The sequence below is a fragment of the Mesitornis unicolor genome, unplaced genomic scaffold (assembly GCF_000695765.1).
Source record: "Mesitornis unicolor isolate BGI_N332 unplaced genomic scaffold, ASM69576v1 scaffold33618, whole genome shotgun sequence".
Taxonomy (NCBI): domain Eukaryota; kingdom Metazoa; phylum Chordata; class Aves; order Mesitornithiformes; family Mesitornithidae; genus Mesitornis; species Mesitornis unicolor.
In genome coordinates, this window is record NW_010200346.1 from 1 (window position 1) to 21,565 (window position 21,565).

General features: G+C 36.3%; 2 protein-coding genes across 4 annotated transcripts in view; one reads left to right on the top strand and one right to left on the bottom strand.

Annotated features, from left to right (window-relative positions):
• The first annotated feature begins 258 nt into the window (after positions 1-258).
• Positions 259-13,270, top strand: PACRGL (PARK2 co-regulated-like). Its single transcript, XM_010189728.1, has 8 exons — positions 259-289; positions 3,008-3,165; positions 4,750-4,817; positions 5,876-5,966; positions 7,098-7,232; positions 8,842-8,949; positions 10,382-10,462; positions 13,214-13,270. The coding sequence occupies exons 1-8, from the start codon at positions 259-261 to the stop codon at positions 13,268-13,270; spliced, it is 729 nt and encodes a 242-aa protein (XP_010188030.1).
• A 2,780-nt stretch (positions 13,271-16,050) lies between these two features.
• The window catches only part of KCNIP4 (Kv channel interacting protein 4), a 54,841-nt gene continuing 49,326 nt past the window's right edge, over positions 16,051-21,565 (bottom strand). For all 3 annotated transcript variants that reach the window (XM_010189726.1, XM_010189725.1, XM_010189727.1), the window contains exon 8: positions 16,051-16,216. In XM_010189726.1, the coding sequence (XP_010188028.1) occupies positions 16,169-16,216 (48 nt within the window). In that variant the 3' untranslated portion in view covers positions 16,051-16,168. The remainder of the gene's footprint in view (positions 16,217-21,565) is intronic.

Consider the following 21,565-nt stretch of genomic DNA (forward strand, 5'->3'; position numbering starts at 1 on the left):
GACGTTTGTTGGTGCTGACGTTTGTTGGTGCCGGTGCGGCCGGGCGGTAGGGCTGGGTTGGGTCGGGCTCTGCGTGTCGCCGCCGGGCAGCGGCGCAGCCTCGCAGCGAGCCCTCGGGACATTGCGCGGCCGGCCTTCCCCAGGCGCCCGTAAGCAGAGGGGATTGGCTGTCCACCGGTCCTGCGCTCCCGTGGCCGCCTTGATCTGGGCTTCCCGCAGGGAGTGGGAGCTGTGGAGAAGAAAGAAGAGTCCCGAGGGATGGTGTGCGCGTCCGTCCGCGTCTCGCTGGGTTTGTGAGGTTCGGCCCGACGGCTCTGGGGTAACTTGCCGGAGCTTTGCTGTTAGAGCCTCTTAGCGGTCGTGTTGCTCAGTGCCCCTTGTTTCGTTCTTGCTCTGCGTTAGCTGTGCTCCCGGAGAGCTGGCACTCGCCAGGGAAAGGAGCAGCCTCGCCTTTAAAGTCTGTCTTACTTTCATTCTGCCTTTCTTGAGTGTTTTCCAGAAACCAAACTCCAGGTCACACTTCTCCTTTGGAAGATGTCTTTTAAAGGTGCCTTTTCTATTCCTGTGTAAGGATTTTTGTCCTTTGCTTGAAGTCTGTCATCTGCCAGTAGGATACCTCACTTCTGTATCAAGCCTTGTATGTTGCTCGTCTGATTCACTCTTACTGTCTGATCTCTCTACAAATGCCTGTGCTTCTCCCAGCTCTTGACTGCACAAGACCTTTCATCTTGCTGTAAAGACACAGGCTCCTCATGAAAAGTCCTTTTCCCACTCTGCCACCTCCTCCTCGGGCAACACACAGGTGTGTTTTCTCATCTGTGTTTTTACAAAACCATTATTCTTAACTCTATACTTTTGTCTAAAAGGGCTAACATTGCTCCTCCCTGTTGTCACACCTGTTTGGTTTTTTTTATCTTTCTGTAATGGTATAACCAATGACTTTTGAAACACATCTAGATTTTGTCATTAGTTAAAATCTTAGTAAAAAGTCCTTGGCATTTATCTTAATTACTTCGTGGTAGAGAAAATAATTTGAAGACATCTGTATTACTTATTAATACTTTTCTGACAAAAGTATTTATGTTGTTATTAGCAAGATGACTGCTTGCATTATGAGCAATTGTACATTTCAACAGTTGACGCTGATAGCACTATTTTGTGATAAGTTCTTGACATTAGCATTAATCTGGTGTTTTTGTAGTATAAAGCCATTTTGATTCTTATTTTTCTGGTAGTTAGAAATGTGTTTTTTAACTCTAATGCAATTAGAGTTTTGTGACAATAAGCTGGCACTTAGAAAATCAGTAGATTTTCTTTCTATGTTATTGTTTGTATTTTAGGGCTTCGCATTATTTCTGGTTTTAATGATTTTCATTTTACAAACAGAATAGTTCTTGTACATTAGTTCTTCTTTTTAAAAGACTGTCACTGGAGACAGGCTGTGTTCTGAAAACGGTAGGAAAGAGTAACCAAGATGTACAGTGGGTGATCTGATTTGAATCACTTGTTTTGATTAAAGCATCAGTTGAGAAGTGTTGAAGTATTGAAACTCTCACTTTCAGTTTTGCTTTGTATTTTAGTTAATTTGGTAATCTTTACTATATGTTGTTTCTCAACATTCAGTAAACCTTAGGCACCACATTTAATTCTTTCTACAAGTCATAAGGACATAGCATATCTACACAAGTGCTAGGGCCTTATCACTTCTTACTAGAAGCAGAACTAGTCCTAAAGATTTAGTAATTTCGAGAATGACAGCAGTACCCGACTCAGAGCTCTGTCTGGAGGGAAGAATTAGAAGAACCAAGCTAAACAACAAGGACTAGATGTACAAGATATCTGGCAGAGATTAGGGCAGGTGGCTTATAGAGCTGAGGGAATGGAAGTAGTGTGGCCAAAAAAATCTGCCATCTAATTCGTCTTGACCTCAGTATTTGGAATTTAGTCATGTTGTTGACAAAACCAGGTGTCATCAACTTGAGAAAGGTGATGGCTGGACAGCAAGCACCCTACTCATCCTTGTGGCCATGTTTGTTTATATGTATTATTTAACTGGCTTTCTATTGTTTTCATTTATATATAGTGTTGTTTCTTGTTTACTAAAGGAATGCAATTTCTTATTTAATAAATTGGTTTGTCCATCCAAAGTAGATGACAGCACAAATTACTCAACATTAATAATATTCAAAACTAGCATTTTCACACTTTATCATTTTATTAACCTGTCTTTTCTCAGGAATAATTTATATTATTCATGATAGTATTGGCTTGGCACGTTAAATAGGCAGTAGGCTATTATTTCTATTAGGGACATTTTAATGCAATTACATACATGTATAATAACATATGTAGCTGGTGCTACACTTAGAAGATATGTTATGCATTTAGAAGATATGTGTACCTAAATCAGTATTTAAGGATGGATACAGAAAAATACTTTTGAATGCTTTTTAACAAAATACTTTAATTCTTCTTACTGGAATTTGAATTAATTTTCCGTGTTCTTTCTTTGCTACTTTATATTTCTTTTCTGTTCTCTTATTGATTCTGCTTTGCTTTTTTGTGTCCTGAGTCTACTTGCTGTGTTCATTCCTTCATCCTGGTCATGCCTCAAATTATTACTGTCTTCTGCTGTAACTGTACCCCCCAGCCTATTTCACCCTGGGCTGTTCTGCTGAACACTGTAATGCTGCTCAGACTTCTGTAGGTTGCCCTCAAGGCAGACTGTAGCTCATTTCACCTTTGCTGCAGGCCTCGAAGTACAGAAGCAAAGGGGAGCAGTGCAGGATTAGGGAGATGTGCGTGTTTGAAAAATGGACTGACAAGACTGTCAAAATTATCCTGTGCACTGCTTAGGATATATAAGAATAAGCATTTCTTTTATAGTACACTTATTCAGATATTCTTGATTGATCATATCAGTCTTTGGACCTGAGGATTCTAACCCTTGATATTCTGTCATGTAGGATTGTAAACTATCTTATGTTTTTAATCTTTTTTGTTCTAGGAAGTAATGGTCTAAGAATGTCATCAGGCATCCAAATAAAACCAAAGACTGCAGTACAGAAAAACAAGGCATCTTCTCCTTTGCCACGTTCTCCAGAATCCGCAATTAAACCACAGTCAAAGCCTAGTGACAAGCTGAATCCTAAAACTATTGATCCGGTATGTATAGGTGATGGGTTTTCTGTTTGTTTATTTAAAATGGATCTCTTGTTGGAAGAAATGTCATTACTTTATGAAATGCATGCAGGACATACTTCTTCTGGTCCTGTTTTGTAAATTTAAATGAAACTTCTGTTATTAATCTTATATTCCCTAATTTCTAAGCTCAACTGCCTGAGGTGTGACACATTTATTACCTTTTTAAAAAGGGGAGTTTGGTACAATTGTGGCTTGGATGGTAACTTCTTTATTTTCCATATACTTTTGCCCCAGAAAGAGGTTTAGAGCTAAGAGTTAAAAAGGTTTTTGGTGGTTGTTTTGTTCTTTTTTTTTGTATGATTATAACTTTTGGTGCTTGTTCCTTTAGCGGAACTGATCTCAGTTATGCAGTGAAACCAAGAATCAGGTAGCATCTTGAAGATCATAAAACCTTGTAAACCCATAGACCTCATAAAATCTAGCAAATTAAGTGCTTGTGAGCATTACTTGAAAATCCCAAGCACTGTGAACATGTAACACTTTGGGAAGAAGTTGGGCTCTCAGAAGAAGACTGATGAAAGGAGTTGTTTATTTCACAAAGTCCAGTGCCTAGAGAACTAGCTTTGAGTGGGTGAATTACAGCACACCCCTGGGCCATGTCAGCCAGACAATGAGTAGTGTCACAGACTTTTTAGAAAACAAACTAAATGCGGGGCTACTTTGAGGTACTAGTTTGCCACAGACAAAGGCTGAATACTTTAACGTGGGCTTTTTTTTCTTGAAACCTTTTTGGAAGTAGTACCTTGACTTAAATAAGTCAAGAAGTTGTCAAAGCATGCACACAATTTTAACAATGTTAATGTAGATTCAGATACTCAAAAGATTAAAATTAAGATTTTACTGTATTTCCTGCTACTTTGTGATAAGTTTAATGTGGGACGTAGCATTGAATGATCATGCTAATAAATAATATCGTAGCTCATATGTATAAGAAGTGTGTCTATGATAAAAACCAGCCTTGTGCTGGCTTTCCTCCCAGGAAGCTCCTAGTTTCCTTCTCCAGTGAGTCTGTCCTATATTCTTACCCAGTATGAACCTCTCAGCTGATTTCCAGTGCCCTCATACTATCTTGCCCAACATTTGGTGTTTCTCCCACATCTTGCCACCTTGTAAGTTTACTTGCATCAAGGTGGAATTAGAGGAAATATGCCTTCTGCGTGTTACCAGTATAAAAATAAGAGCATCAGGAAAGTGAGAGGTCCTGAATCTGTTAAGGAGAGAACCCATAAGACTTCAGTGCTAAGAGTTACAAGAGAAAGTAGAAAAATAAGAGTATTCCATCAGGAAAGCACTGATTCTACATTACTTACTCATTTTTACAACTTCCTAGCCAGACAATTCTGAAAAAGCAGTTTTCTAATAAATGCACCAAATGTGTTTTCCACACTGTAACTGCAGTTCTTTTTTTGATTAGTTTTAGAATTATATGACTAAGTTCCTTTTTGGTGAACTGCAATTTTACCATATTCAAAATAGTTATCAGACATTACTCGTATGAATAAATAATGTGAATCTTTGTTTTGTTTTGGTTTTTTGTCCTTACAGTTTGGTGTTCATTCTCGACCACCTTCTGCATTTGCTGCTATATACGCTAAAGGTGGCATTCCATGCAGGTGTGTTAGTTTTGTTTATTTTTTTTTAATAAAGATACTATCATTAGATAGAATTACAGAGATTGAAATATATCTATCCATGTTAAATCTTTTCATTGGGCTGTTTGATTCCATTAATTTCTGAAAGCATTTCTGATACTTAACTCTTTTCAAAGCAGAAAGCAATTTTCCATGTCTTGGAAATTGCCTTATTTTGGTTCTTTTTTTATGGTGTGTTAGTACTGAAGCTGCAGTTTTAATGAATAGCTAGGTATTTGCAGATTTGGTTTGCTAAACTTTTCATGAAAGTATTTGATTTCTTCATGTAATAGTGTTGACTTCTCCGTTCTAACAAATATAATAAAATTAGTGCCATTTTAGTAAGTAGGCATCTTGCAGTCTTTTTTTTTTGTCTGAAGTGGGTAGTATGACATTTTCTTGAATATTCCAATTCTGTAGTTGTCAGCAATATCAGGTATTAACAGAACTACTTTAAGTAATAGTTTGTGGTATTTTAAGTTACTTTTGTCTATTATATATTTGCCTAGACAATAAGCACTTTAATGTTTTGTCAAGTGGATGCAGAATTACTTTAAAAAAATTAAGTCATCATTAACACATGTATATACACGTATATAATAATCATTAATACATAGCCTTTTTCTGTATCTTAAGAGTAACTGATGAATTCCAATATGATTTTCTTTTAGTTTCAAGTGATTTCCCTTACCAATTGTTATTTGAGGAAAATTTTTCTTGGTATTTTTCAAAATAAATAACTTTACAAAGGGAACATCTTCTGTGTCACTATGAGAGGCATCTGTAATTTTTATAACTTTTATTTTCTGATTTCTATGTGGGAGCAGAATTTTGAAGACTATTGTACTTGGAAATTGTAATAATTGCACTGTTAAATACCATTATACATTTCACTAAGGAGAGTAGTATGAATTGAAATTGTGTATATAGCATTATAGTAACATTGCAAACCAATTGGTGATATATTTAAAGTGAATAGTGTTGACAATAAATTTTATATTATTATATGTTAATTTGTTAAAACTTTATTCTCTATACAGATTAGTGCATGGATCAGTAAAGCACAGACTGCAATGGGAATGCCGTCCTGAAACTGTTCCCTTTGATCCTCTTCTTGTCACATTGGCAGAGGTAAACTCAATTTTCTTGCAAAGTTAAGCATACAGGATTTCCTAATTGCAAATGGCAGTTTGTCACAAGCTAAGCTAGATAACTTAGACTTACCTACTATGGAAATACGGTAAAAACATTTGTGAGGATATTGTATGAATGAAGATGGTCAAGAACATTGCCATATGTAGTTCTTTAGCTAAAGCATTCTGGGAGAGCTATTTATTTTCAAGATACTGGCCAAATACAAGACTGCATCTCAGATTCCCAACTGTTGAATTAAATACTTTAATCCATTTGTGGCTTTGCAGGTCCTTTTGTAAACAAAATTGTTTTAATTATTTTTCTGTATGAAGCCTACTTGTTGAAGGAAGAGCACTGTTCCAAATAGATCGAACTAATACAGTGAAAATAGGATCCTGTAAATAAGTGAAAGAGAAATACTATACATTATGTTCTGGCTTCTGTTTTCTCAGCATCATCTGTGGCATTTTTCACCAGATATATTTCAGGAGTGTAAATAAATGTTGAATCCAGTGTGGTTGATGCCATAACATGCATGCTTCAGAGGTGGTGGCTTTTTTTTTTTTTCCCCCTCCTTTCTCTCTGTTAAAGAAGATTAAAGAAAGCTGACAATTCCTAAAGTAATTTAGACCTTCTATTATGGAAGGAAGAAAGACTTCAGCCATAGGGCTTTAAGTCTTTGCATTCTGGCAGTCAGGTCTTCACTAGAAATGCGTATTTGTACCACTACAAGTTTTTGTTGTTGCATGAGGGTGTGTGTGGTGCAGTATTGTCTTTCCTTCCATAGTTCACCTTCCGTTCTTCTTTTATTCTTCAAGGTACGAAAACCAAATACAAATATAGCCTATTCTTGTAATTTTTGTTGAAAATTACCTTAAGTAGTTAGATTAAAAGAAATGAAGTACAAATATTGATTGAATTGACAGAATTCATAATGTGAGTTTTAATATTCCATGTTCCAAGAGAAAAATGAATAAGAATATTCTGTGAGCTGAGTTGTACTCAATGGCTCCACATGGTGGAGTTAGTGTATTTTATGTTTTGAACTGATGTAACAAAATTGAAACTATCTTGCTGCTACACGGAACTTTTAAAATGCATTAAGGTAATGTTTTACATTTGCAACAGGGTCTAAGAGAGACAAAACATCCCTATACATTTGTTTCAAAGGAGGGTTTTAAAGAATTACTTCTGGTTGAAGGTGCTACTGAAAAAGCAATTCCCTTGTTGCCTCGTCTAGTTCCAGTGTTAAAGGCTACATTGGTATGTCTTACTTTTCATGCAGAGATTTTCATGGGTTTGATTTTTTTTCTTTTCTTGTGCTGGTAAGGACTACATGGAAAATACTAATGTGATAAATCTACCTCATGGGCTTTTGTTTTGGGGTTTGGGAGGTAGGAGTAATTTCTATTTCTCATGTTAACCATGCCTTTGTTTTATTAGATAAGTATGTCTTTAACTGTGAATTCTAATGAGCAACTCCTTGTATAGCTCTATGACATATCTATCCATGTACAGCTATGGACAAATTCTGTGGGAATGTTCTAGTAAAGATCTGAATATAAGCAGAAATAAATCTGTGCATTGATGGTGTTTTTATATATTCACATAATAACATCCCAAAAATTGAGATGAAGTAAAATGGAGGTAATAAATAATTATTAATAATAAGAATAAATAATTATCTGTTACATTTAAAAATTCAGAACATGCTACAAAGATAAAACGTAATATGCCAACTAGTAAAAGGCAAGATATACAGTTAAAACGTTTGAGGTAATGTTTTTTTTTAATACTTTTAACTTTTCTGCATCTTCAGAAATGAAAATAACGTAAAGTATTAGCCCCAAAGGTAATTGATTTTAATAGAGATGACTGAAAGTTTGAAAATTCTTTTATCAGAGGTGTGATATAAGATCAAAACTGTGTGTTATCAGTATCTTTGGTTTAGTTTGAAAAACAAAATAAGAATTATTCTTGTCTGTTCTTCAAATTCCTGTTACTCATCTAATAATTTTCACTGTTGCACTGTTTTGGTATAGTCTTGTTAAACCTTCTACTACACAAGCAGTCAATAGCTTCTAGTTGAAAAAAATTTGTTCATGGCCCAAATGTCAGAGTGAAAAAATAACTGTTTAAATAAAGGTCAGTATTAGTACAAGAACAAAATAAATTGTCATGAATCAATTTCATGGCTAAAGGAGGAATGAGATAAAGACACCATTAGAGAACTCATGTATAGAAGAACTCTCCCATGGGAGCAATACAGATGACAAAGCACCCTAGAAGTAGATAAGAGCCTGATAATTGCTGGCAGGTGACAAAGCTGTAGTTGGCAGGGGACTATATTAATGGAGCCAGAAAGTCATTGGCCCCTCTGTTTCTTCAACAAAGACAATTATTGTTCTGAATTACATAGAAATTACCCTGAATTAATTAGTTTGTAACTAAAATGTTGTCTCCCGATTTCAACATATCTGCATTTGCAGAGTTCTTTCTGATATGCTGTGAAGCATTAAAATTCATGGAGTAGTAAACTGTTTGTTTTGCCTGCCAGTTTTTTTTATTTCATAAGTAATAAATTATTAGTTTCCTTGCCTCAGAGGAAATGCAAGAGTTTCACTGACATTTTGTGGATACTTTTTCTACTTTAACAATACACTTGTCTAAAATGTTACCTTTAGATACTAATATTCAGTCATATTGTGCTTGTATTTCTAAACTTGTAACATTATAACAATTAGCAGTTGCACAGTAGTTTTAATTTTTGAAAATACTATATACAATCATAATGTAGAGATCGGAGTTTTGAAGACCTTGTGCATTTGTCTGAATATTACTGACACCATTTTATTTCCCTCCTGCTCTGAAGGCCCATTCAGATGATGAAGTATTTGGAAGGGGATTGGATGCTTTAGTTCAACTGAGTGCTGTTGTTGGTCCATCTCTTAATGATCATCTTAAGCATCTACTCACAAATGTAAGTTTTTAACGCTGTAGTAAAAAATCATCTGTATTTTTATGGTACTTTTGTTGAGATGTTTAATATCTGTACAGATACAGTGGAAGACTCAGCAGTTCCATGAAAAGCATTACTTCATATATGTCTTTGTCAATATGGTGACATAAATTTCTAGCAAGCTCCAAAAACTGTTGCTAATGTAAAGTGAAAAGTAATGGAAGTGTTGTCTCTACTCTTGTCGTGGTTTAACCCCAGCCAGCAACTAATCCCCACACAGCCACTCACTCACTCTACCCACGGCGGGATGGAGGAGAGAATCAGAAAAGTAAAAGTGAGAAAACTCGTGGGTTGAAGACAGTTTAATGGATCAAGCAAAAGCTGCACACACAAGCAAAGCAAAACAAGGAATTAATTCACTACTTCCCACTGGCAGGAAAGCAGGGCTTCATCACGAGTAAGGGTGACTTGGGAAGACAAAAGGCCATCACTTGAAACATCCCCTGCTTCCTTCTTCTCCCCCCAGCTTTATATGCTGAACTCTTGTGTAAGCACTGCTTAGCAGTAACAAAAACATCCCTGTATTATCAACACTGTTTTCAGCACAAACTCAAAACATAGCCCCATACAAGCTACTATGAAGGAAATTAACTAGATCCCAGCCAAAACCAGCACAATCTAAAAAAGATCTGGCTTCAAGCCTGAAGTAAAATAGATACTATGTTTTGAAGAGAAGTCATAAGATACATTTACAGCAAAATGAGTTTTGCATTTTAAGTGTGAATATTTTTTTAAAAAATCTTTTAAAATTTCAATAAATTAACATAAGCAAATATTCCCACTTCCTTCAGATGGGAATTCTGCACAAGGAATTTTTCATTAAATAAAGTGGGATTGTGGAAAGCATTTTTATACTGAGTCCTTCTGTAGACGTCTGCCCTCTGTCAGACAAGCTTTCAATGGTTTCGTTTAGCCTGATTCCAGAGCACACATTTACAGTAAAATAAAAGGAACTTTTGGACACCCAATGCACAAGAGAGAAATTGCAGTAGTTTTTTTAAAAGGTATTTCCAATAAATAAAGCTCTTTCAGTGCACATGAAAAATGTGTTAACTTTTCATGTGAACAACACTGTAAGAATGACTTTTTTTTTTAAAGGCTGATACAGCTCTAGAATTTGTTTGCTAAAAGAAAAATAAAAAGTGTTTTTCTGGAAGTAACAGTTGAGCTTTCTTTGAATTTAAGTTTCTCATCAGTTAACATTTTATTGCTTTTGCCTTAACTGAGTTCTGTACTTTGAAATGAGTTACAAGCTATAAGATGATGTTTCTTTATGGCTTTAATTTGCCAAAGAGTAAGATGAAATAGTTTAATAAAATAGAGTAATATTGACCTGCTTGCATATATTGTACTATATTGTGCAGAAAACCTTTTTATTTTACTTTTCCAATAGCTTTCAAGGAGATTAATGGACAAGAAATGTAGAGAAAAAATTAATGTTGCTTTACAAAAGTTGGAGCAATATGGTGGAAAGGTGAGTTGACCAGATGTTTATTCTGTAATCTACACATATGAATGTAGCTCTGCTAAAACAACTTCTATATCTGGCTTTCAGATTAAGAACCCCATTCTGAAAACTGCTTATTTTTTACATGTCACAACTATTCATATTGCATAAAACACAAGATTTCACACTGTGGCAATCTGCAAAGTTGTGTTCCAGCCCACAGTAAAATAGCTGTTTTAGGCTGTTTGATGCATTGAGTGATTATAGAAATGACATTACATCTACTCTGGGTGATCCATATTCTACTAGTTAGGTTTTGTTGGCTCCCATCTTTTTGTCCCCCACTTTTCATTTGTATTCTCCATTGTTTTAATCTCTGAGCAGGAAATACAGGAGTCCGGGGCAGGGTTGTGGGGGTCCATACTTATGTAAGAAGATGCATGGCTGGACTCTTACAGCACAGCACACCATTCAGGAGAACTCTTTTTTGGGAGCAAGTGTGCATGTGTGTGGATCCCTACCCATGATACTTGCTTGGAATGTTTTATTATCCTTGGTGTGAAGCTTATGCAGACGTAGCGGTTAAATGAGACGCTTGGTGTACTTTCTTGAAAATTCTCCATTTCTCTGGGAAGTCTAAATTATTTTTTTTCCAGCATTTGAACTTGTGTGACAAATGGGTTAGTTACATAGGGTAAGATCCAAGATGCCTAATATAAGTCCTTACTTCAAGTTAGGCATAGTGGCATTTTGAAAGCAGATGCTTATGCCGCATAAAGCATGTGAGCTTCTTGTACAGACCATAGGGTAGGATAAATGCCCATGAGGAGTGATCCAGGAATTCACCAAATGTCAACTCGTTAATAGCTTCTGGCCCCTTCTGGAGTATTGACACCTGATTCAGGCTCAACCGTGCCTCATTATGCCTGGGATGGAGGCTTTGTGCTCCTTTTTCTGAGCCTAAACACTTTTCTCAACAGAATTCACTCTTGCAAAAAGGTCCTTTTTTGGTATTATTGATGATGCCTGCCCATTCCCACTAATAGCTTAGTGATTAGGTCACTGTCATGGAATCGCACCAAAATGGCTACACGCACACAAATAATGAACTCAAACAAGCTTTAATCTGCAATTGAAATGAAGCAGACAAAACTTCATTCACCAAAACAACATCCCACTGACATTTAACAAATACAGGTTCGATATGCTGGTTGGGAATATTACCAGACACAGCTGAGTTTCTTAAGTTTTTGGCCAAACGATCCAAAATGTGCATTCACTCACTGACCAAAAAAGGGAGGGCTCTCAAACTTGAGAAGTTACCTTAAGTGGCGTCCCAGCTCAAGGGGAGAGTCCCCGACTGCAGACCTGCTGCTCCGAGGAGGACCGACTCAAATGAGTCCTTCTACAGGGCTCCATTTATACCCTGGTTGAATCTGATCTGTGGTCAATACACGGTCGTGTCAGCCCCCTATTGACTGAGGACCCCAACGTTCCCACCTTTGACCCCCACTGTGTGGACCAGACATGAGCTGTGAGGGGGAGGCAGTCCTGGCGCCACCAGGGCCAGAAACTTTAGCACTGCTTTTGCTGGGTCTTTCTCAGGTCTTTAGTAGGGTGGGTGCATCTGCCACAGTCACTTATTGAAGAAATCAGATACTCACATTCCAACCCTCCCTGGTTAACTCAAGAGGATAGATCTGCAATTTCTATAAATCAAAAACGTGCTTAAGTTTGCCAGGGTATTCTGCTGACCATTCTGTTGCCATTTTCTATTGTACTGTACATGGTGCAGAAAGGAGAAGAAAAAGTTAAAGTATCGGCTTAGATATTCATCTATATGAGAAAATACTTGCTTTCTCAGCCCTTGCATGTATTACATCAAATAGTCGTTGGTAAAATACAGGAATAACTTAAAAGAGCAGGAACTATAAATGTAGGTCTACCAGTTCCAAGCTTGTGCACTTAATTATTAAGCACCCACATAATCAGTAGACACCAGTTTTGTTTTGTTTTGTTTTTTTCCGCTCATATTCATTTAAGGGCAGTAGCAATGTTCAGACTTGAAAAACAGCACAACAAATAAATAAGCACACAAGTTCTTTATTTATATGTAGAGAGACAAGAAAAGGAAAATTACATCTCATCTTAATGTTCTGAAAATTTAGGCCTAGATAGTGTAACTAATCCAGTGAATCATTAATCTCTTAAGTCTTCTCTCTGTCTCCTGATTTCTTGTAGTCTCTTTGGTTTTGCGAGCAGGTCTTTCTATGTCTTTTAAAAATACTGTGATAAGCTAAGGCAGCAAACTGGAACAAACTCCTAAATAGTGATTACAAGCAATATAATCTAATCTAACCAATAACTTCTTTATCAAATTTCTATTCTTATGAGTTCTAATATATATGATTCTTAGTTTTCTTGGAAGTCCCTTCCGGAATACTACTCCTCTGTTTAAAAACCCTTATTATTGAATGTCTACATTTATGCCCAGTTTTAGGTATGAGTTTACATATCACTTTTCTTGGATGTTTACTCTCCATCATTAGTTACCACATGCTCCATTATTTTCAGTTATTTTCAACCCTTTTGACAGTAAATTTTTCAGCAAATATTAACTTTTAATTTTTCTACTGTTTGATAATAGCAAGAGTAAAGCAAAGCAAATAGCAAAGTAAAAGTTGTGGATTATACAATTTATAGAGACTATATGAATACTCTCATATATAATGCTAGTGTTCCTTATTTTGTTTAAATTAGTTTTACTTTGATCAACAGGCAACTGTGGCTATCATCAAATCTAAAATTCCGACCTATTGTTCTGTCTCCTCTTGAACAAGAAAACTGCAGTGATTTGTACTATAACGTGAAGTTTGGAAAGAAACTGTCTGTGAAAATCACTGACACTTATTTGGGGTATGATATAGTCTCCTAAAATAATCACAATTCTTCAGTATGATGGAGAGTAGGAAAAGTCCTATCAGTTCGTGAACATCTAATTATGGAAGACTGTTTAACATAATTCTCTGTACTGGCTGTTATTTACGTATGCATTGTGCTCACAGTGACATTGACTAACTGGCTAGTATTTCAAAAGCAGAGTAAATATTGATTCTTTAGTTGTAAATTACAATTTCTGTTAATTGATCTGCAGTGCCTAATATAAAATAATTTAATATATAATTTGGCTGTAATTACTTACTTAAATAGTAACTAAATTGGTGTTAAATTACATACATAGACCTGCTTTTGAAACATGTAACTTCATTTGTGCCACAAGCATTGATGGATGCAATTTGGGTTCATCAGGAAATACTGGGTTAGATGTGAAACTATGAGAACTCATCTAGACTTCTTGAGAGTCGACTTTTAAAGGTATAAAGCTGAAGACACTAAACAGCATATGGTATAAAACTGAACTTAGTGCATTCTTAGGACATTGTTTTGAGAAACTGCAGTGACTCTGGACTATGCAGAGCAGAGGCATCAAGTTGCTGCATAGAGCCGCAGCCCCAGTTGTCTTTGGGCCTACTGAATGTAAGATAGATGTAGGAGGCAAACAGAATACTTCCACCATGCTCCTTTTGCGCTGAGGTATGCTTGGGACTATCTTGTGAATTCAGCTCCATACAAGCTAAAAAACTTCAGAGTGTGGAACATACAAAAAATATATGAGTTAAAGACAACAAAAAGATGGCAGAAGCCAGCTGTTAGGCCTTGTAGGGTGCATTGTTTTGTCCACAAACATAATTGAACTTGATTTTAAAATAATTCCTAACAGGTCTTGTAATAGTGTTCAGGGTTCGTGTTATTATGGGTATTTGAGTTACTGAGGGAGAGCTGACTGAAGTAACAGAATTTGCCATAGAACTTTTTACCCTAAGAAAAATTCAATTCTGGGATTTAAAGCTGTTGGAAGGGGATGTTTCTTCTCATCAGAAGATGCTGTTGTATAGGGTATTAAAAAAGTCTGTCCATGTAAAAGTAATTTCAGAATTTTTGGAAAATTAACACTGCTTGGCTAAATTAAATTTATTTCAGGAATGTGCTAAGACCTCTGCTGTGCTAAGTCAAGATCTATGTATTTAAAGGTTTTTTTTAAAAAAGAGATTTTGTTGGCAAAAATGGTTAATTTGAAGAAATACAACTATTTGTTTAACAACTCAAAAAATCGATCATGCTGCTTGTTTTTCTTCATGTTTTCTTTATTTTTTTTTTACAAAATGTGTACATTTAGTTTACACAAACACGCTACAGCAGATTTCAGGTGTACATGTATTGTACTACTCTTATCCTACACTGGTGATAGCAGAGCAGCCTTCAACATGCCTCTAACATCCCATCTCTACACCAGAATAGATATCAGATTTATTTTCACAAAAGAATGCTTACAACTTTCTACTTCATTAATCCCCTTTCTGCAGCAATGTCACAATGAAGGTTGGCCTATCTCTGATAGCATTTCACCTATTTTGAAGGATTGCCGTAAACTCTGTGGACAATATATCTTAAAAATTAAATGAATGAGGGGGCAGTATTATATTTTAGATACATACATTTTTAGAAAGAAATCTTTCTAGGTTCGGAATTAAGGGAGCTCCAATCTTAATGAAGAAATGTCCCTAAAATAAATTTAATGCAGTTATCACCTATAGATGATAATATATAGCTGAAGTTTCCAATTTTTTTCGTGATTCTGTCTCATAATTAAAGATATGACAAAAGATGAAACAGATGTTATACTGTCTAGCAGTCATCAGTAGTAGATGTTACCATATAGTGATATTCATTCTGAGCACCAAAGTGGTATGGAAGATTCAAAACAAGCTCATGCCTTTTTCTTCATTAAAGGCACAAAGACATGTACTCATGAAAACAGTGTTAGGATCCAGATAAGGTTTCTTCATCACAAATTCAAAGTGAAAAGATTCTTAATTTTAAGCAAAGAACTTTGTGGACATGTCCAGGAAGAATCAGAAATAGAATATGTAGGACTCCTGTTATTCATGTCATAAATTAAATGCAGATTTGCTAGGTAAGTGTGATTGATAGAAGCTTAGTTACATTTGTTAGGGAGCAAATCTACCGATAAGCAATTTCTTTTTTTGTTCTGTAACAGTTCTACCTCTCAAATTCTCTATTTTATTAGGTTTGGGTTTGTTGGTTGTTTTTTTTTTTTGGAGAAAAGCAAGTCAAAGGTGGAATGCAATTGCAGCAAGATGTGCATTGCACATTGATTATAGCACTTTAACTCAAAGTAATATCCAAAAAATGAGGACTATGCCATACAAACTTGAAAAGAAAATACATGGTAATGCCTCTGCATAAATTAGAATCTAAGAATTAAGAAATACACTTAAACACCTGGAGCTTAATCCAGTACAAATAAGTAGCAAAACTAAGAGTATTTATTTAATCTCCTTGTGATAGTATCTATTTTATCTACAGGTTGGTATGGTAATAAAGCTGCATAATGTCAGTGTTTGGGTTTGGAGTAAAAACTGGACTTTTCAAAACAATCTTGTTAACCAAGTAGCCACTGTTGAAGTGCTAAATTATATATTTTAGAAAGGATTTTTTGGGGAGAAGTTTGTAATAAAAATTTACTTGCATAATACACATCTCAGTGTAAAGCTGAGTAATTTTATTTATGATAAAGTGGGAAATCCATGTCTTAGATAATGTTGCAGAATAGCTGATATTTGTCCATTAGCTGTAGACCTAATGTCTTCATTATATTACATTTTCAAAGAGCTGCATGGATCGCATTATATTCTCATCCTGTAAAAAAAAAAAAAAAAGACAACAAAAGCCCCAAAATCATACACCATTACAAATGTAGCTAGCAAATATCTATAGTGAAATGGAGTAGAACTAACTGCATTTTAGTTAATGACAACATTATTTTTCAGCTTGTTTGGAGAAATTGTTGGCAGAGAAAGGCTATTAATGGATCCATGTTTAAATTGATTTTTTAATATATTAATTAAACCAAAACTATTCTGTCCAGTATGCAATAGCATGTTAAGAAAATTAAATCTGCAGTATTTCAAAGATTATAAGTTTATATCCAGTATAACAAAATGCATATAGACAATAAATACTCAAGAAGTAATTGTTATATCTCAAGTGTGAATCCATATGTGAAATTGATAGTTCTGTGTATTGTACACAGGAGCATTTTTGCGACTGTCTAAAATAAAATAGATTTAAGTGTGCATCTTTCCATGAACTGAAAAGTCAGTCAGTTCTGCAAATATCACCACAACACTTTCTTTGACTCCTCAGCTCAGATTTTCTGAACACTGGAAGATGTTGACTGTTTTCCAATGCTACTTCTGCTTTCTGATTGCTTTGCACTAAGCAGATATCAAAACTTTCAACTTCCAAGTTCTGCATCACGCTTATTGATGCATCACCCTGTACTCCAGTTTTTATTGATAAATGACTCTCAGCACAGCAGTCAGGAAAAAAAAAATAAAAATTTTTTAACATTTACTTTTCAGTGCATAGAAGAAAGCGTTTACTTGTAGCTCACATTTAGTGGCGCTTCTGAACCAACATTTGGTTGCACAATACAATATATATACAACACAAGATGCTCATTTAGCATTTGCTGGTCTCCACTGTAATGATCCTCTTTTTTAATCTGCATGCACACCCTTTAGTACTTTCTTGAGAGGTAATCTAACCATCTTTAATTCTAGTGAACAAGAAGACTGAATTTGATAGAATATTTTAGAAAGTTTCATGAAAGCAGAGCATAAACCCCCCCCCCACTTCTTAGAAAGGTTATCTCGTAGTATTCTCCGCTACCGATAGGTATATAGGCCTTTTGTACATTAATATTCCAATAACACATGCTCGGTATCAATTTCCAGTTAAATTATTCACTGTTAAGTCTAATGGGTGATTTACTTTGTAGAAAATTACAAGTCTGAGTAATTTTCTTAATTTATGTTGTAAAACATGCACAGTGGGGTTTTTCATCTTTGATTTCGTATATCATCTGAAGTGATGTTGCTGTAAGAAGTGATCTGCGCACTGTTTCGTGCTGATAAATGAACTTATGAAAGCAATAATATGTAATTTCAAAAAAGTATGTAGATCAATGCTTTAAAAGTTTGTATAGAAAATTTACTATATTAAATTACTGCAAATTAAAATAAACTAACTTTTTCCCACTGCATTGTTTTGAAACCTCAATATACTATTGATGATCACTGATTAATGTAAGGTTAAAGTTTGGTCTACCAGGAATCATTTGTCATTTAATTATTTACAAATGTTTTTGTATATACATTGGCAACTGAGCTCAGCAAATGTGCAAAGCAAACAACACACTCTTAGTTTAGAAGGTATTTTGACACCTTTCACTTTTATAATATATGTATCATCACTAATGAAACTAGTAGTTTCCTAAAATCAGCTCCATATTTCAGATTGCTGTTTCTATACAGAAGACTTCCAATGCTCCTCCTTTACTCTGTTGTGAAGACTCTTCCCATTTGACTAAATATAAGCTTGTCATAATATTTGGAACATGGTGACTTTTAGTACCTTTTTTTTAAATCTTCAAAAAAGAAAGAAAAAGATGCTTGCATAAGAATTCTTTGACAAGCATATATTTCTTATTTGCCTCTTTTTTCAGTACATTTTTCTAAACGCTTTTTCGTAAGAAATTTGTTTAGTGATTCCTAACTCAAGGCATTAGGAGGTGTTAGTGCATCTGAAGCATAGCCAATATGAAGCAACAAAACATGGATGAATAAGCTTTGCAGATCTGACCTAACTTCAAGCCAGCTTTGAAGTTTTTCTTACTGAAGTCCTGAGATGCCTCCGTTGTTGTTTTCAGGCTAGCCCAGACTATCAGCACTGTGTATGGAATGGGTTACTCCTGTAGAAAATGTCTATCCCAGAAGCCTTTTTATCATTATCAGAAGGACCTTTAACTCATTCACCTATGCATGCCTTAGTCCCTTGACTCTATTCTTCACGGTACTGCTGTAGATATGAAGCAATATCAAAGTTAGACCATTTTCCACCAGCACCAAGCAGTGAAAGGAGACAGGTGAGGAACTGGGTAGCGCCTAACCCTGGAGTTAGCCACACTACTGCTTCCCAAGATGTATTTATGTCTGGTATGTGGTAACTAGCTTATACCATGCAGGCCAGGCAGCAGCCACTTTCTGGGACTCGGTCTCTAGGGCAGGGAAGTCCTTTTCTGCTGTGGGAGCAAGGAGACTCCTGGAGTCTGGGTGGCAGACAAGCACATGGGTATGTGGGGTAGGGAGGTCATACACATCCCCTGTCTAAGACAGAGGGAGGATGAGGGGAAGCACCTTTGCTGTTCCCACTTAATCATGGGCAAAGATAAGTTCTTATACCCAGTGGCCAGAGAAGACCATGCTCAAGGCCTGAATACTCCGTAGTTCCCTACATAACTACTTAACACTTTGTGAATGGACAAGTGTGCATTCTTTGCATTGGGACTGCGAATTAAGAGTCTTGAACTTGCTGTGTATCTCAAGCTGTACAGTTCTACTGCGCTGATAGTTGTGTCATTCAGCACATGGAGGTGATTTTTAAAAAGGCACACGCGTGTGCAACGCGTCTTTAAGAACATACCAGAGCCTGTTGATGCTACCAAAAAATCTCAGGGGATTCCAGGAAACTGAAGGAGAGCCTCTCTATTCAATATGCTCTGCTGTGTTCCTTCTCACGATTAAAGCAAGCATGCTGTGCTTTGTTAGTTATCACAAAACACCAGTAAATGGGATCGACTTCTAAGACCCACTAATTTGGCTTAAACTCAAAATAGAGCAATAGCAGTTCTCAGAGGCTGGCAACTCTTGCCTGAGAGATCATTCAAAGAAAACTCTCCTGCAGCCTTTCCCTGGCAGAACAGGCTTCCAGTCCATTTTAAGATTCAGACTGGACAAGATCTAAGCTTTAGAGTTTGGTTAGGAGTTTCTTGTAGTTGCTGTCTCCTGGCACTGTTTTGAGTCTGCTGACAGCTTGAACTAAGACTGACAAGCATATTCTCTGTATGCCTTCAGCTTATTTTCACATGTGCCAGATGCAGCTCTGGCTGCTGTATTAATCAATGGACCTTCCCATTCCAAGGTCTGAGCTACAGTCATTTGTTAGACAAACTGGCAGGGAAGGTTTAGAGTAGACGTGCTCCAACATCAGCCTTAATGCCAATGGAGGGTTGGTAGATGATGAAGTCACAATAGCTGTCAAAGCCTAGGGAGCAGCAGGTGTGCTGTGCAACTGTCCTGAATCTCCTGATTCTGGTAAGCAAAAGGTAATAGTAGAACTAGCAATGGTCTAGAGAGAGGGACAAGGATGATAAAAGGTCTGGACCGGTTTCCTTACGAGGAAAATTTGAATAAATTAGTACTTTGCAGCTTGGAAAAGAGATACTGAATAAAGGGCAATAATGATAACCACTGTTTTTCCATAACACCAGAACATATGGAAAAGGTAAAAATGTTGCACAGCAGGTCTAAAACACAGACATATTTACTACAGGAAGAATCACAGAATAATTTAATTTTGCTTTTGGCATTGTTAAGTGCTCATGAAAGATGAGATATGTCCCTCCTGGAGTGGTGACTCACTGCATGCTGAGGAAAAAAAAGAACCTGAACCTTACCTGACCTAAAGACCAGTCTTGTATCCATTAGGATATTAAAAAAAGGTTTCCCCCCAGCTGTCTTTTAAAAGGAGGCAGCCACTACTGTCCTTTGTGAAAAATGTAGTCCTGAAAAGGCTGAAATGTATTAACTCCTGAATCAAGTGTCTTGAAGGATACATATCCTAACCCCAAATCTCGTATCTGAAACCAAATCTTAATATAAACATGGATTACACACTTTGCAACTCAGAGGTCTTAATAAAAGAACAGGTCTTAGTAGGTAGAGAGACAAAAATTTAGGCAGCAAGATACTTTTTGTATCAAAAAACATTGCCACCTTTGAAGTTACAAGCAAGTGAAGGTGAGGTGAAGTGGCATGATAAGAACAGTGTCTGTCACACAGCAGTTTAGAGAGCAACTCTCTCACATGTATTCTGAATACTCAGAAGAGGTAACTAAGAAACCTTCTAACAGACATGAGAAACTGTGAATCATATTGGAAAAGCAGAACAGGTAATTACTTACTGAAAGTACTAACTTTCTTTGTAAATTATTCACTCAGCCCATCACCATGATTGCTGTCATATCCAGATTAATCTGTCATTTAACTTCCAGAACTCTACAGACCTCAGCTGGGCAATGAGCCTCATCTCTGTTTCTGATGATCACTCAACTTTAGCAGAGCAGATGCCTTTCACTGCTACTGATCAAGACTGATGACCTGGAACCATGGTTAATGCAATAGAGCACTGCCAACAGATAAGACACTACCCAATACCCATTGCTAAGGGCATACAGAACAGCCAAAGTTAGAAGAGCTGTTGTCTGTCTTTCATCCCCCAAAATCAGTGGATTAAAATCAAACAGAATCACTTACTAGGTAGCTGTACTTATGAGAGCACAAGGAACAACTGCAAATGCACATTAAAATGGACCACTTATAGAGCATCTTTGCTGTTTCCTGTTCAGCTTTCTCTATTCCAAATGCTTCCAAATCTGTCACTCACTAACTGCATTTATCTTGCTAGTCTTGTTCTCTCCTGTCTCTTGTCTACTGCTCTCTTCTTGGTAAAGGAGATAAAAAGCAATACACACAGGTCATATTGCTGGTCTGTGTCAGCTTCACATTCATCAGAGCCAGGACACGACCTCAGTAGAACACTACTGTGATTCCTTGGATTTCCTCACTGTAACAAACAGCGTTGGGTTTTTTGCCACATCAGTTTGCATAATGCAATCAAGCCTATCTTATCACTAGGTATAATGTGATACTTTACAGTACAATAACAACCTCTTATCACAAGAAAGACTTGTCATCATTATTTTGTACTATATCATGTTTCTTTCTCTTACCTTTTTTAACTGACAAATTAACGGTAGTTTCTTAAATTTCTAAGAATGCAACTTAACTTTCTGCATATCATGTCCTGGTCTGAGAGCAAGTCGGTTTCTGAAGGGCAGAAGAGTGAAAACAGGCTGTAATTCCT

Coding starts and splice junctions, on each gene's coding strand:
- PACRGL (XM_010189728.1), top strand. CDS start 259: ATGGTGTGCGCGTCCGTCCGCGTCTCGCTGG. Junction 3,166..4,749: donor ATCCTAAAACTATTGATCCG/GTATGTATAGGT, acceptor TTGTCCTTACAG/TTTGGTGTTCATTCTCGACC. Junction 7,233..8,841: donor CAGTGTTAAAGGCTACATTG/GTATGTCTTACT, acceptor CCTGCTCTGAAG/GCCCATTCAGATGATGAAGT.